Source organism: Ahaetulla prasina, chromosome 7 (assembly GCF_028640845.1).
Source record: "Ahaetulla prasina isolate Xishuangbanna chromosome 7, ASM2864084v1, whole genome shotgun sequence".
Classification (NCBI taxonomy): domain Eukaryota; kingdom Metazoa; phylum Chordata; class Lepidosauria; order Squamata; family Colubridae; genus Ahaetulla; species Ahaetulla prasina.
The window spans coordinates 68,294,533-68,308,494 of NC_080545.1; the positions used below are offsets into that span (position 1 = coordinate 68,294,533).

Consider the following 13,962-nt stretch of genomic DNA (forward strand, 5'->3'; position numbering starts at 1 on the left):
ATAGTTGGAGATCATTAAAATCTACAGAAGTTAGCTCTAATTTAAGAACCCGCTCCATTATCAGACCGCCTGCACCCTAAAGATCCAATGAGAAGACCTTCCCTCATATCTTCATACCTTGTACTTCAAATTGAAGTACAAATTGAATTAATTTAATTTTAATTTAATTTAACTGATTAATTTAATTAATTAAATTAATTAATTTAAATATAAATTGAATTAATAAATTGAAGTACTTCAAACTGAAGTACAAAGAATGAGACTATTGCCTTATACACTGTAAGCCGCCCTGAGTCTTCGGAGAAGGGCGGGATATAAATGTAAACAAAAAAAAAAAAATTGAAACTTATGTTAAACAATTGAAACTGTTCTCGGACTTTCGCCCCAAGAAACAAACTGAAAGATGGAGGGCGAGAAAAACAAGACGCCACATCTTTAAGCAGCCGCGTCCGCCGCGCTGAGGCCCACAGGAGAATCTCTCTCCGAAGGCGAGTGGGTGGGTGGGTGGGAACGGGGAGCGGGAGGGGGGAAGGATGAGAAGACGGCGCCATCTCCTGAGAGGCCACTGGTTATGTCACCCGCTTGTGGCTCCTCCCTCTCCCTCTCAGGCGGGAGGGGAGCGATGAACGAGGAGGTGCACGAAAAGGGAAGCCAGAATCCTTCGCGCCTGCGCAGTACAATTCCGCGTCTTCGTCCGTGCAATTTTTCGTTCTCCCACCCTCCCCCTTTCTTCTTGCAAGCCCACTAGGGCCGCGGCGCTGAGTCCCAGTGGAGGATTTACAAGTGGCTCCGCGACGGGACGGAGAGCGGCTGCGAAGCCACGGAACTGACCAGGGAAGCCTCGGCCCGGCCATGGGGTCCTGAGGGCCTTTCCCCCTGCCCGTTCCCTTGAGCCCCGGAGGGTCGGGTTCCCTGGCGGAGAAGGGAAGGGGAGCGGCGGCGGCGACAGGACGGCTGGTGTTTGCAGTGCCTCGTGGCGGTGAGGGCACAGTGGGAAGGTGGAGGGAGGGATGGGGAGGAGGGATGGGTTCTGAGATGATGGACATAGCGGCAGAGCGGTGGCCTGACTCCCCCGGATGGAGTGGGGAGTTTGTTGCCTGGTACTTGGAGCGGTGTTGACGGGCATCTGGCCGCGATAATTCCTAGAGTGAGTGAGTGAATGAGAAAGAGGTGAAAAGGCGAATGGCAGCAAACTCCTGCCCGGGAGTGATGGCGCAGAAGGACGGGAGGACCTGGGATACACGTTAGTGTTGCCCACTTGTGTGGAGCGGTAGTAGAAATAGCTGTGGGTGCTGAGTAGGCACAGCCTAGGTCTACAAGGGGATCAACGTGGCACCACGGAAAGTGGGGTTGGAGTTTCCTATAGGCAGCAGGGTCCGTTCCTTGTGTTAATAAGAGTATGAGTTTTACAGGTGGTCCTCAAGAGAAATTTGAGAAATTTGTTGAGTTTTGTCCCCTTGTTCAACTTTGCTTGCCCATTTGTTCAGCGAATCACTGCAGTTGTTAAATTAATAACATGGTTGTTAAGTGAATCTGATTGATTTTGCTGGTCAGAAGGTTGTAAAATATGTTCACATGACCCCCAGGACACTACAATCGTCATAAATGTGAGTCAATTGTCAAGCATCTGAATGTAAATCACGTGACCATGGGGATGCTGCAACAGTCCTAAGTGTGAAAAATGGTCATAAGTCACTTTTTTCAATGCCATTGTAACTTTGAATGGTCACTAAGTGAACTGTTGTAAGTTGAGGACTACCTGTACCTATACAAATTGACAGCTCAGGGTTTTTTTTCAGTATAGTTAAAGCAATTCAAACATTTATAGTACATGGTTTGTTAGAGGTGCAGCATGGTTCTTAAGTATATTGTGTGGGGTTAAATATGGATACTGTGCACAGTGAAACAAAAACAAGTTCTGATAGAAATGGTTGTAGGAGAAATGGCACATTTAGTGCCCGCATTACTTGATGGCTTGTGTGATTATCTGAATAATTATGTACACTTCATATAGGATATACTTTGTTCTTTCCATCTGAGAACTTGCATGCAAAATTCCAAAATTTGAAGTGTCATTTTTTTTAAAAAATGTATAATGTTTATATAAGTTAAGCATGCTAATTTAGAAAATCTCTTCCTCCAATCTTTCCACTAGTTGAATCTCCTACCTTTTTCATCCTCTAGTTTCAGTGCTATTGATTATTTCCTGTTGCTTGACAATGGGAATCATGACATACTTTGAATTCACTACCCCATGTTTTAAAATACAGAAATGCCTATTATTCTTACTAAGTATAAATGTTTTTATTATGTAAAGTGTTATGTACACAGTACATAATATCCTTCATACTTCATAGCTCAGCAGCATATCTTCATTTTTTAAAATTTTCATTATCAGCTAAATGTAAGTCGGTCTTCTGAAAAGAATAAATAGATATTACTGTATATTACTGTATGTAGAGATCAATGACTTTTTATATCTCAGAAACAATCCCTTAAAATTGCTGCCAGTGGTATAGATGCCAAGGAGAAAGAGGACAATAATGAACTAATGAAGACAGGATTTAAGCATGCATTAACTTATTTTTAAAATTACTTTACCTAATTTGTTTTTGAAGAATTACACTTAGAATTACACTGAGATTTCTATCAAGATAATTAATCCTGTTTAACCCTTTGGGAGTCTTTAAAAACTAATAATAATAACTCTCATAATGGTTAAAAAAACCAAAGTAAATTTTACGATAGGATGGATCTTGCAAATAACAATTTTCAATACATAGCAGATTACTTTTTGAAAGAATAGTGCTTTGCATTCATATTGTCAACTGATCTAAGTTATATTGTATGTTTTAATTAGAATATTAGTGCCTGATGTAATTTTATTCAAATTTTTCTGACTTGGAGTTTCTTTTTTTAAAAAGGCAAACTAGCAACAGCAAAAGTATTCACTAGTTTTGTTTGTCAGTGCAAATGCTGAATGAGAAGGCAACGTATTAGCTTGTGTCTAGGGAGTAAGAACATGAAGACTTGAACATGTAATGCAGCATGGTGATCATTTTAATCACCCCTGTGGGATGCAATTTACTGGAAACAAATAGGGGAGGGGTGAATTAAAAAGCAAATCCTATCTGCTGTACAGTATTCTTTTAAACATATATATTAACTATTGTTGCTCATGTTATACAGTAATATTTAGTCTTGGTCATATATTACAGGTTAAGAGCATTTATGGTGAAAACAATTGAATATGAAACTATGTTATGGAAATTGCAGAAGTTGTACAGGTAGATCTCAATTTACAACCATGGTTGGGACCAGAATATCAGTCACTAAATGATGCAGTTGTGAAGCAAAGCAACATGTGATTGGACCTGGATTTATGACCATTTTTACTGCATCAAATCTGGCTTCCTCAATTGACTTGTTGAAAGCCAACTGGGAAGTTTATAAATTGTTCCATCGACCATGGTATCTTGCTGCGCCGGTTGGAGGGATTGGGAGTGGGAGGCACCGTTCATCGGTGGTTCTCCTCCTACCTCTCCGACCGGTCGCAGATGGTGTTGACAGGGGGGCAGAGGTCGACCGCGAGGTGTCTCACTTGTGGGGTCCCACAGGGGTCGATTCTCTCGCCCCTGCTGTTCAACATCTATATGAAGCCGTTGGGTGAGATCATCAGTGGCTTCGGGGTGAGATACCAGCAGTACGCTGATGACACCCAGCTGTACTTTTCCACCCCGGGCCACCCCAATGAAGTTGTTGAAGTGCTGTCCCGGTGTTTGGAGGCCGTACGGGTCTGGATGGGGAGAAACAGGCTCAAACTTAATCCCTCCAAGACAGAGTGGCTGTGGATGCCGGCATCCCGATTCAGCCAGCTGCAGCCGCGGCTGACTGTTGGAGGCGAGTTACTGGCCCCAAAGGATAGGGTGCGCAACTTAGGTGTCCTCCTGGATGATCGGCTGTCACTTGAAGATCATTTGACGGCCGTCTCCAGGAGGGCCTTCCACCAGGTTCGCCTGGTTCGGCAGTTGCGCCCCTTCCTTGATCGGGATGCCCTGTGCACGGTCACTCATGCGCTCGTTACCTCTCGCTTGGATTATTGTAATGCTCTGTACATGGGGCTCCCCTTGAAGTGCACTCGGAGGCTTCAGTTAGTCCAGAATGCAGCTGCGCGGGTGATAGAGGGAGCTACGCGTAGCTCCCACGTAACACCGCTCCTGCGCAGACTGCACTGGCTGCCTGTGGCCTTTCGAGTGCACTTTAAGGTGTTGGTTACGACCTTTAAAGCGCTCCATGGCTTAGGGCCTGGGTACTTACGGGACCGCCTGCTGTTACCACATGCCTCCTACCGACCCGTACGCTCTCACAGAGAGGGACTTCTCAGGGTGCCGTCCGCCAAACAATGTCGGCTGGCGGCCCCCAGGGGAAGGGCCTTCTCTGTGGGGGCTCCCACACTCTGGAGCGAGCTTCCCCCGAGCTTACGCCAAATACCTGACCTTCGGACATTCCGTCGCGAACTGAAGACACACCTTTTTATTCGCGCGGGGCTAGCTTGAATTGAATTTTAATTTTAAATTTTGTAAATTTGATTAATTTTAAATGGGGTTTTTAGTTCTTGGTATATTTTAATTTTTTCAGGCTAATTTTAAAATACGTTTTTTAAATTGCATTTTAATTTGTACATTGTATGTTTTATCTTGCCTGTACACCGCCCTGAGTCCTTCGGGAGAAGGGCGGTATAAAAATCAAATAAATAATAAATAATAATAATAATAATAAATTGTGAGCACACGACTATAAGATGCTGCAGTTGTGGTAAATGCTAGCTGGTAGTATGACAGTCATACAAGTGCAAGTCAAGTACAGGCTGTCACTTTTCTAAGGCCGTCATAACTTCAAACCATTGTTAAATGAACAGTCATAAGTTGAGACTACCTGAAATACTCTAAGGCCGTGATGGCGAACCTATGGCACGCATGGCAAAGATGACACACAGAGCCTTTTCTATGGGCCACACGAGCCATTGCCCCAGTTCAGTTCTGCTGCTCATGTGTATACGCCTCCCACCAGCCAGCATGCCACGCATGCACGGGGAGCGTATGCAGGTGCAGGGGGGGCACATGTGAGGGGGCGCATGAATGCGGGGATGAGCACATGCAAGAGCCACATGCGTGGGGGGCAAGGCGCATGGAGGGGCACACACGCATACGTAGGGGCAGGGCACATGTACAGAGGTGCACACAGATTGTATTTTGGGGGTTCGAGTGCATGTGCATGCGCTTTGGGCACTTGGTCCAGAAAAAGTTAGCCATCACTGCTCTAAGGCATGTTTCCAGCTATTGTATGTTCTGCAGCACTTCATATATTCAGTTTCTTGCATGGAAGGCTCATCTTCTATATAAAGATCTTTAATTAAGTACTGTACATATTGAAAATTTAAGCATATAACATTACTTTTCAACTTGTATTTGTTCATATACACACCTGTCTATATTTTATTTGGATTAGCCCATTCCACCCATATTAGTTATTTCTCTTTTTTAACTTTCTTTCACTGTTCCATATGCAAGCAATCAAGTTATTTTACATTATTCATCTTCTTTCTATGTTAAATAAATTATGCAGATCAACAGTGAAAGTATTTTACCATGATATTCTTTTTCAAGAGAGTTTTTGTCTATTAATTTCTATTTTTCTTTGGTGTATGTGTTGGGAGGGGAGTTGTAAAATATATGTATGTGGTATAGTCAGAACATTCCTTTTTTTGGAAGGAGACAGGAAATAAGTCAAAAGGGAGTAGTCTAGTTACAACTTACTACTTTTCCTTTGAATATATCAGACAAAGGCTACTGTAGGGTGTGTCTATTTCCTAGCATCATTACAGCAATCTGTATTTACAGTATTAAGAAGAAACGAAACAAAAACTGAATGCTGCAAGTATAGATTAATTTTCATAAACTGATCAAGTTAGAATGGAAATGGGCATAGTTTCCCCCTCCCCCCAATTCTTTAAAATAATATCCAATTATTTTTGAGATGGATCAAGTAAATGGATTTGCATCTGAGGTTATTTTGAATAATCAAATTGTCTAGTTCTAGTTACGCAGATTATTTATCAACAATAAAGCATATTGTAGTAGTTTGTGGGAAATAAATCACAGGCTTAAAACATTTATTGTTATGTCTTTAGTTATAGACAAGAAGAATTCAAAAATAGAAGTTTTAAGCCTCCTGTTCAGATGGAGAAGAAAAGTCCATTTTCTCTGCTATTCAGCATTGCATAGATAGATCCTCCACTCATTCAAAAACAACTATTACATCTGTACCAATACAAATTCTATACAGGTAGTCCTCCATTTAGAACTATTTGTTTAGTGACTGAAGTTAAAACAGCACTGAAAATAGTGACTTATCACTGTTTTTTCACACTTACAAGTATTGCAGCATCCCCATAGTCATGTGATCAAAATTCGGACACATGGCAGCTGTTTCATATTTATGATGGTTGTAGTGTTCCAGGGTCATGTGATCCCCTTTGGCAACCTTCTGACAACCAAAATTAATGGGGAAACCTGATTACTTAGGCTTCCATATTACTAATTTAACAACTGCAGTGATTCACTTAAAAAGAATAATAATTTGCACTATTCCATTCAGGTTTGCTATCTTTGACATACTTGGGATCAGTGAAGAAGCCCAGGTACAACTTTGGGACAAAGTGCATTATTTAGGGAAATTAGCAGGAAGATTCCCAATTCAGCAAGACTGGCTTTTTGCTTTTAGGTGAAAGTAAAATATACTTGCAAAGAAGACACCCTCCAATATCTGGTTCTAAAATACTGATTTTCACCATTATTCACATATTTGCCTTTTATCAACTGATTTATAACCATCATGGTGTTTTGCAGTCCTGTGTTCAAAATTTCAGCACTTGGCGGCTGGTATGTAGATACAATAATTGCAGGATCCCGAGGTCACATTATTACCCTTTGTAAACTTCCCAGGGGGCTTCCCACAAGCCAACTCAGTGGAGGAAATCAGATTTGCTTAACCACTATTTGATACGACCATGGGGAAAAAAAGTTGTAAAATTGAGCGAGTTTCATTTAATGATTGCATAACTTAGTGATGGAGTTCTGGTCCCAGTTATGATCATAAGTAGACAGGTAGCCTCTGACACCATTTGTTTAATGAGAGTTTAAAGATACGACAGTGATGAAAAAAGTTATTTCCAACCACTCCTCGCACTGTTGCAGCATTCCTGCAGTCATGGGATTCAGGCACTTGGCACCCAGCATGTATTTATGATGGCTGGAGCATCCTGGGGGCAAGTTATTGTCATTTGTGACCTTCCCAACTAGCTTCTGACAAACAAGTCAATGGGAGAAGCAAGATTCTCTTAATGATTTGTTTAATGGCTGTGAAAAAAAAGGTTGTAAAATTGGGCGTGGCTCACTTAACAACCATATAACTTACTGACAGAAGTTCCTTGGCCAATTGTGATTGTAAGTCAAAAACTATTAGTATTATAGAGTATAATTTTGAGTTTCTAAAACTAAATGGCTTTGCTGGATTTTGACATTATTTTACCCAGAATAAAAGTCAACAGGCTAATATTGTCAAAGAAAATACAGTAACTACCGGTACCTGAAAGATATTTTAATAGCTTGTTTGCTGATTACATACATACTTGTCTTATAAAGCTAATCTCTAGTGAAGTCTGTCAAGTATCAGAACTTTATATCATTTTTTAAAATGAACTGACTACGGAGATTACTACATACTGTAGATGTAAATGCATCTAGTTTGTCTTTAGTATCACATAATCTCATTTACGATATATGTTGCGCTTTGAAGCCAGTTCTGAACAGTGCACATCTCAATATTTTATAGCTTGAGTTTAAACAAATAATGCACATTACATTTCTACAATTTAGTTTCTTCTGTCCTTCTGTGTTTTTTTTAAACTCAAGGATAACCATGCTGTGTATATCATAAATGCATAAATAAGTTGTATCAACTAGTTCCTCTGTATGTTTAGCATTGAAGGCAATTTTTTCTAAAATTCATGTAATTTTGTCCTAACATTTTTGGATTATGTCTATGTTATTTCAAGTCATTCTGCTGATTTTTTCCTCCTCTTTCAATTTTCCTATAGGTTTGAACAACAAAAAATAATGATGATTGTAGTAACTGGAGCCATGTCAGTGCCTGAGTCAGAATCCCCTGTCAGCACCCCTGCCACAGCCCCTAATTTATCCAGGATGCCTGAGGATGGTAGCCTGACTGCAGTGGAGCAGCCAATATTCCTAATGACAACAGCTGCCCAGGCCATCTCAGGTTTCTTTGTGTGGACAGCTGTACTGATCACCTGTCACCAGGTAAAATAAACAATTTTACATGTTGAATTGCTCTCCATCAGCTTCATCGTTTAGTAGTGTTGTTATTCCATTAACATATCCCACTCTCCTTTCAGCTATAAGCACTGCTGTTTTATGTGATGTAATGACCTGCAGTATATATAAGCCACAGGTATCAAACTCACGTAGTCATAGCAGCATCATGTGGTGTATTGGGACTTTTCCCCCTTTGCTAAACTAGGTGTGGGTGGGCCAGCACGTGAAGCATCCGGCCCACGGGCCAGGAGTTTATATCAGGGAGCCCTGATATAAGCAATCTTCAACTGAGACTGTTATAAGATGGTACAATATATGTAATTGCATTAGGCACCAGGAAAATGGAGGCCAGGGGGTGGGTGGGACAGTGGGGTAAGCAGAGTACCTGACTTAAAAACACAAATGGGACTGGAATTTCTGTTGTAATTTGTTGTAATAGTAAATTAAGTTGGACCCAATTTTATACCAGTCATTAAGCCAATCATCATGATCATTAAAAGAATCAGCTTCCCCAATGGGCAAAATTTGCCAAAAATAGGCCAAAAAGGTTGCAAAGTGTGATCACTGGATTCTACAGCCAGTGTGAGCTGGTTGCCAAGTGCCCAAATTTCAGTCATGTGACTGTGGGGGTGATACCTTGATCTTACATGCAAGTATAGGTCAAAAGTCACTTTTTCCAAGGCCATTGTAACTTTGTAATTCTCATTAAATGATTGATCATAAGTCAAGGATTACCTCTATGTGCAAACAGTCATAGGGTGTGAAACTAGCTGCCTACGTTGGTCTATCCACAAGAAGGCACCTTGTAGCCAATATGGATTTAGGACAGGCCCGTCTACCTAGTGGTTAGCACAGTTCTGTGTTAGCCAATTGTTACATTGGGCTGAGAGAATTTTTAAAGGGCCATTTCCACCCACTGGATAACAGCTTCCATTTTACCAACCAAGTAGATGAAGCTGATCAATCTTCTGAGCAAGGTTTTACTGCATAGTGACTGGTTTTATTGTACTCACAGATCTATTGTCAGAACAAAGGGCTACAAAGCATGCTGTTTCTTTTTCCTCCTCTTCCTCTACTGTGTTTTTTGTTTTGCATTCTTTCTCAAACTGTCCTATCTGCAATTTAAAGCAAAGGCATTGCTTCACAGATATGTTTTATATGACTTGGATTTTGAATTATATTTTGGTTGAACAGCTTTCCTGGCAGTATGGAAGGGTTACCGCTTCTGTGTTGTTCCAAATCCTCTGCACTTTTAAGAGAAAGTAGGTCACTGTAATTCAGAGTGATATAACTTGACTTTGAGCACTGATAAACTCATGGCAATAATTGTAGGACAATTCATTTTTTGAATAAACAGCTTTTCTCTGCCAATGGAAGTATGATTCTTTAAAGAAGAATTTGAATGTTTTAAAATGAAAACAGTTTATATTTTGATTTTATATCTAGGAGGTTTCTTTGAGATATATGTTTGCTTTTAGTTCAGGTTTTGTGAGTATTCTATTGATTGAATGCATAATTTAAATACACAATTTTAATTTATTTTATAGTAACCCTTCTGCAATGTTAAATTTAGAGGTAGGGAGTCTGAAAACTTGATATGCATTGAGTCTCCAAATTCTTTAAACTGGTACTGTCTCCAACATTGTTCTCCTTAATGTACAGGTGTGATCATCCTTTAATACCTTGTTTTAGGACAAACCAAAAAAAGTATTGAAAAAGAGCATGGGTCTTTTTTCCCCTTTAGTTGCAATACAAATGATTTGTTATGATAATTCCTTAAAAATAAGGTTACTCAATAGTGTATAAGAGAAATAAGATTCAAAATTTTGCAGATATGCCAATGGGAACTGAAATGGCTAGGAAGCTAAGTGCATTTTTTTATAACTTGCTTTTTAATTGATTATGCCCACTTCTTTAAAAAAAAAAACATAGGCAGTAATTTATAGGGAAAAGTGGAGGAGTATGAAATTTACAGAAAATTAAATGTCTCTTTTAGCTTTTAAAACAATGAGACAAATTGTCATTTCACCCCTAGAGACATTTAGATAAGGTAGGATAGGATAGAATAGAATAGGATAACCTTTATTGATACTTTTTTTCTGTGAACATACTGGCACACATTAAAAAATGAAATTTTGATGCCCATTTGATATATGTGTATATGTCCATGCGTATGTGTGTGTGTTTATATATACACCCCCCCACACACATACACCCCCCCCACACACACACAAATATATATATACATATACTCTCTCTATATATGACAGAGGTATACATATATATATATGTGTGTGTGTGTGCTCATATTGGTGCAATATATTATAATGTAATGTTATGCACATATATGTATAGAGGATTGTTTGTTAGTAGTATGATTTACTGGGTTAGGGATTTTCTTTCTTTCACTGAGTTATTGCGATGTATTGTGTTGGGTCGATGCACTAAGGAAGGCTCATCCAATCTCATTGTACACATGTGCATTGACAATAAAGGTTTGAAATTTGAAATTGAAATTTACACCTGTATATATTAATCACAGTCCATTTTGAATACATAGCAGAAAAAAAGAGTAAGTTCTATAATTCTTCATTTGTGGTATATAAGCGATGCACCACTCATGATAATATGTTCGGTTTATTTAGGAATTTTGTACATTAATTATAGAGAGATAGATGGGAGGATGAATTGATGATAAAAAACTGTGATTCATAAGGTTTAACAACCCTTTGGCATTATCTTCCTGCTTTGTACTTCTGTTTGGTCTTAGTACATGGAATAAATAGCAGTGTCTGATTCTTTCTTCCCATTCTATCTGTCATCAACATTATGACTAATTTCACTGCAGTGAGAAGACGAGATATATCCACTTTTGTCCCACCTTAGCCTTTCTACCATAAATTCTAGCTGCTGGCTTTTATCAGATACCAATGCAAAAGACTTTCTCTTTTGCAATATTATACTTATATAGGTAAACTGACTTTTAGCAATCTTGTTGAGTGCTTTTTAATAATTAGATCGTGACTATCAGTTATAGAACTTCTGCATGCAATTGAATCAGTTGGTGGGTTAAGATTCAGAAGTGGATTACTCTCAGGCCCAAAACCAAGAACGGGTTACAGTAATTCTTCCAAGATGAGTTATTTATTTTTCTCACCTATAGACAACATCTTGCCAGACAGAGGATTTCTACATGTATAATATGTGAATTATTAGGGAGGGACTCTTACTGTATGATATCTGGACTGAATTGCCATTTACTCCTCTGGAATGTACTCCTTCCCTTCTGGGGATCCTTGCTAAATTCCATCACATCTATTCATTTTGTTAATTCTACTTCAAAATTTGACCTGGTCCTTGGGTCAGGTATACATGACTTAATGCAATTCTAGAGTACAGGAAAGGGGAATTTCTGTTCCATTATCTATCTACTGTTATAGAATTGCTACAAAAGATTGTCATGGGCACTGATCTAACAGTTTTTAAAGACATTCATGGATCTGTCTATAGTATACAGATGTGATCTTGCAGTTAAATGAGTCTAAAACTATGTACTTTCTGATTGCCAGATGCTAAGAATAAGCAAAAAAACCTATTTGCTTCCAGTTTGTATTATTATTATTATTATTATTATTATTATTATTATTATTATTATTATTATTATTATTATTATTATTGTTTTAATTTGTATACCGCCCTTCTCCCGAAGGACTCAGGGCGGTTTACAGCCAGAATAAAAATACAGCAATACATACAATATTAAAAACAAACATTAAAAAACTTATTAAATTTGGCCTAATATTAAAATACAAGTAACACTAAAATTAATAAAAAATTAAAACCCCATAAAATCAGCTAAAAATCGAAATTAAAATTCAAGCCAGTCCAGCAAGACGAAATTTGTAAATTTTCCAGTTTGTAAGTTCTGTTGGCTGACCATGGAAACAAAATGAAACTTTAATCAAGCAAAACAGCAAAATTTTGCAGTTATTTTGCATGATAGTGTTATATTAATTATATTCTAATTAAAGGGTTATATCAAAGTTTTGATTTGAACTGTTTGAAGCAATAATTGAACATTTTCATCATGCCTATTGCAATTTTAATTTATGTGTTATAGCATTTCCAGTTTTTGGTTTCCAAAAACATAATAGGAGTATGATGGTAATCACATGACACAAAGCATTGCCACAACACAAAGATGGGAATAATCGGCTGTATGCAATGTGCATTTGTGTTTTAGTTCTATATTGAAACCGCATTGTATTTTAGATAGTGACTGATCAGGTTATAAACTGTATCTACTTTGTCTGATAGTGAAGTTGATTGACTTTTGTATCTTTTTTGTGACTAATCATAGATTACAATCATAGATTGTAATCCTATTAGATTAAAAGGGTATTCTTTGTCATTAAAATTAACCCCAATAGAAAACAATCTCATTATATTTTTCATTGCTGTTTTTGTAACATTGAATTGGCAAACTTCTCGTTTTGTGGTATCAATGGAATTTCACTGAAAATAAAATTTTCATCTTCATGTTATATGAACTGCAGGGCAATTGCTTTTTTATTAGATTAAAGGTATTATGAAGAAAAGGTATAATTGAAACAATTTTGAAACATGTATGTTTATTAATTAGTTTTGTAAATTAATCTCACAGGTTATTTTCTAGAATAACAATAGAAGGGTAATATGATGTAGGTAAACTTCAGTTCCTGGAAAAAAGCAGAATCTAACTATAATCAATGAAGACACAACTTCCAGTAAACACATCTGACTAAATTATTATCTTTCAATAGAAGAAAGCTAGGGGAAAATACTCTTCTCTGGGGTGTTCAGTTCTTTGAGTTTTGCATTGATTTTCTTTACTCCATGATTGGATTCTGATCACACCCTCCATTTTCTCTTTATTTAGATCTACATGCACCTTCGCTGCTACAGTTGCCCCAATGAGCAACGCTATATTGTCAGGATCCTTTTCATTGTTCCCATTTATGCTGTTGACTCGTGGCTCAGTCTCCTTTTCTTCACCAATGACCAGTACTATGTTTATTTTGGGACGATACGGGATTGTTATGAAGGTAAGGTATTTGAAAGCCTGGGAAGTGGGGAAAAGGAAAGAATGGTAACCATATTAAAAACGATATGATGTTGTTTCTCTTACATTTGATTCTTTGAAAGTACATGCAGTTTCTGACCAAGATAATAAGATATCCATAAGCCCACCTATTGCATCACCTATTAATAATAAATTTCTGGGTTCCAGAATTGAAATTCTGTGAAGTAGCCAGCTGGACTATTGGGAGAAAAGGCCTTTTTTTTTTTTTTTTGCAGATAAAGTTTTTGATATTCTACAATAGAGAAAGAGATGTAAGTAGATATTTCATGTTACGTAGAAAAGGAAGTTAGATATAAACCGACAGGTATTCTAGATTCTCTGGGTGCAGGACAGAACCCCATTGTACATGCAGCTGAATGGCACTTGTTTCTAGGGGCTGCCTGCAAACACCCCATGCAGCAAATATTTCATGCCAAAATCCTGCTTGGATTTCAGGATGAACTT

The 13,962-nt window shown here is 38.3% G+C and overlaps 1 protein-coding gene across 2 annotated transcripts in view; it reads left to right on the top strand.

Annotated features, from left to right (window-relative positions):
* Nucleotides 1-654: 654 nt before the first annotated feature.
* Nucleotides 655-13,962, top strand: part of TMEM184B (transmembrane protein 184B) — a 38,781-nt gene continuing 25,473 nt past the window's right edge. Inside the window, exons 1-3 of one of the 2 annotated variants that reach the window (XM_058189977.1) lie at nucleotides 655-979; nucleotides 8,159-8,381; nucleotides 13,315-13,480. In XM_058189977.1, the coding sequence (XP_058045960.1) occupies nucleotides 8,178-8,381; nucleotides 13,315-13,480 (370 nt within the window). In that variant the 5' untranslated portion in view covers nucleotides 655-979; nucleotides 8,159-8,177. Of the gene's footprint in view, nucleotides 980-6,206; nucleotides 6,346-8,158; nucleotides 8,382-13,314; nucleotides 13,481-13,962 lie in introns of those variants that run through there. The other variant, XM_058189978.1, reaches the window with a different exon arrangement.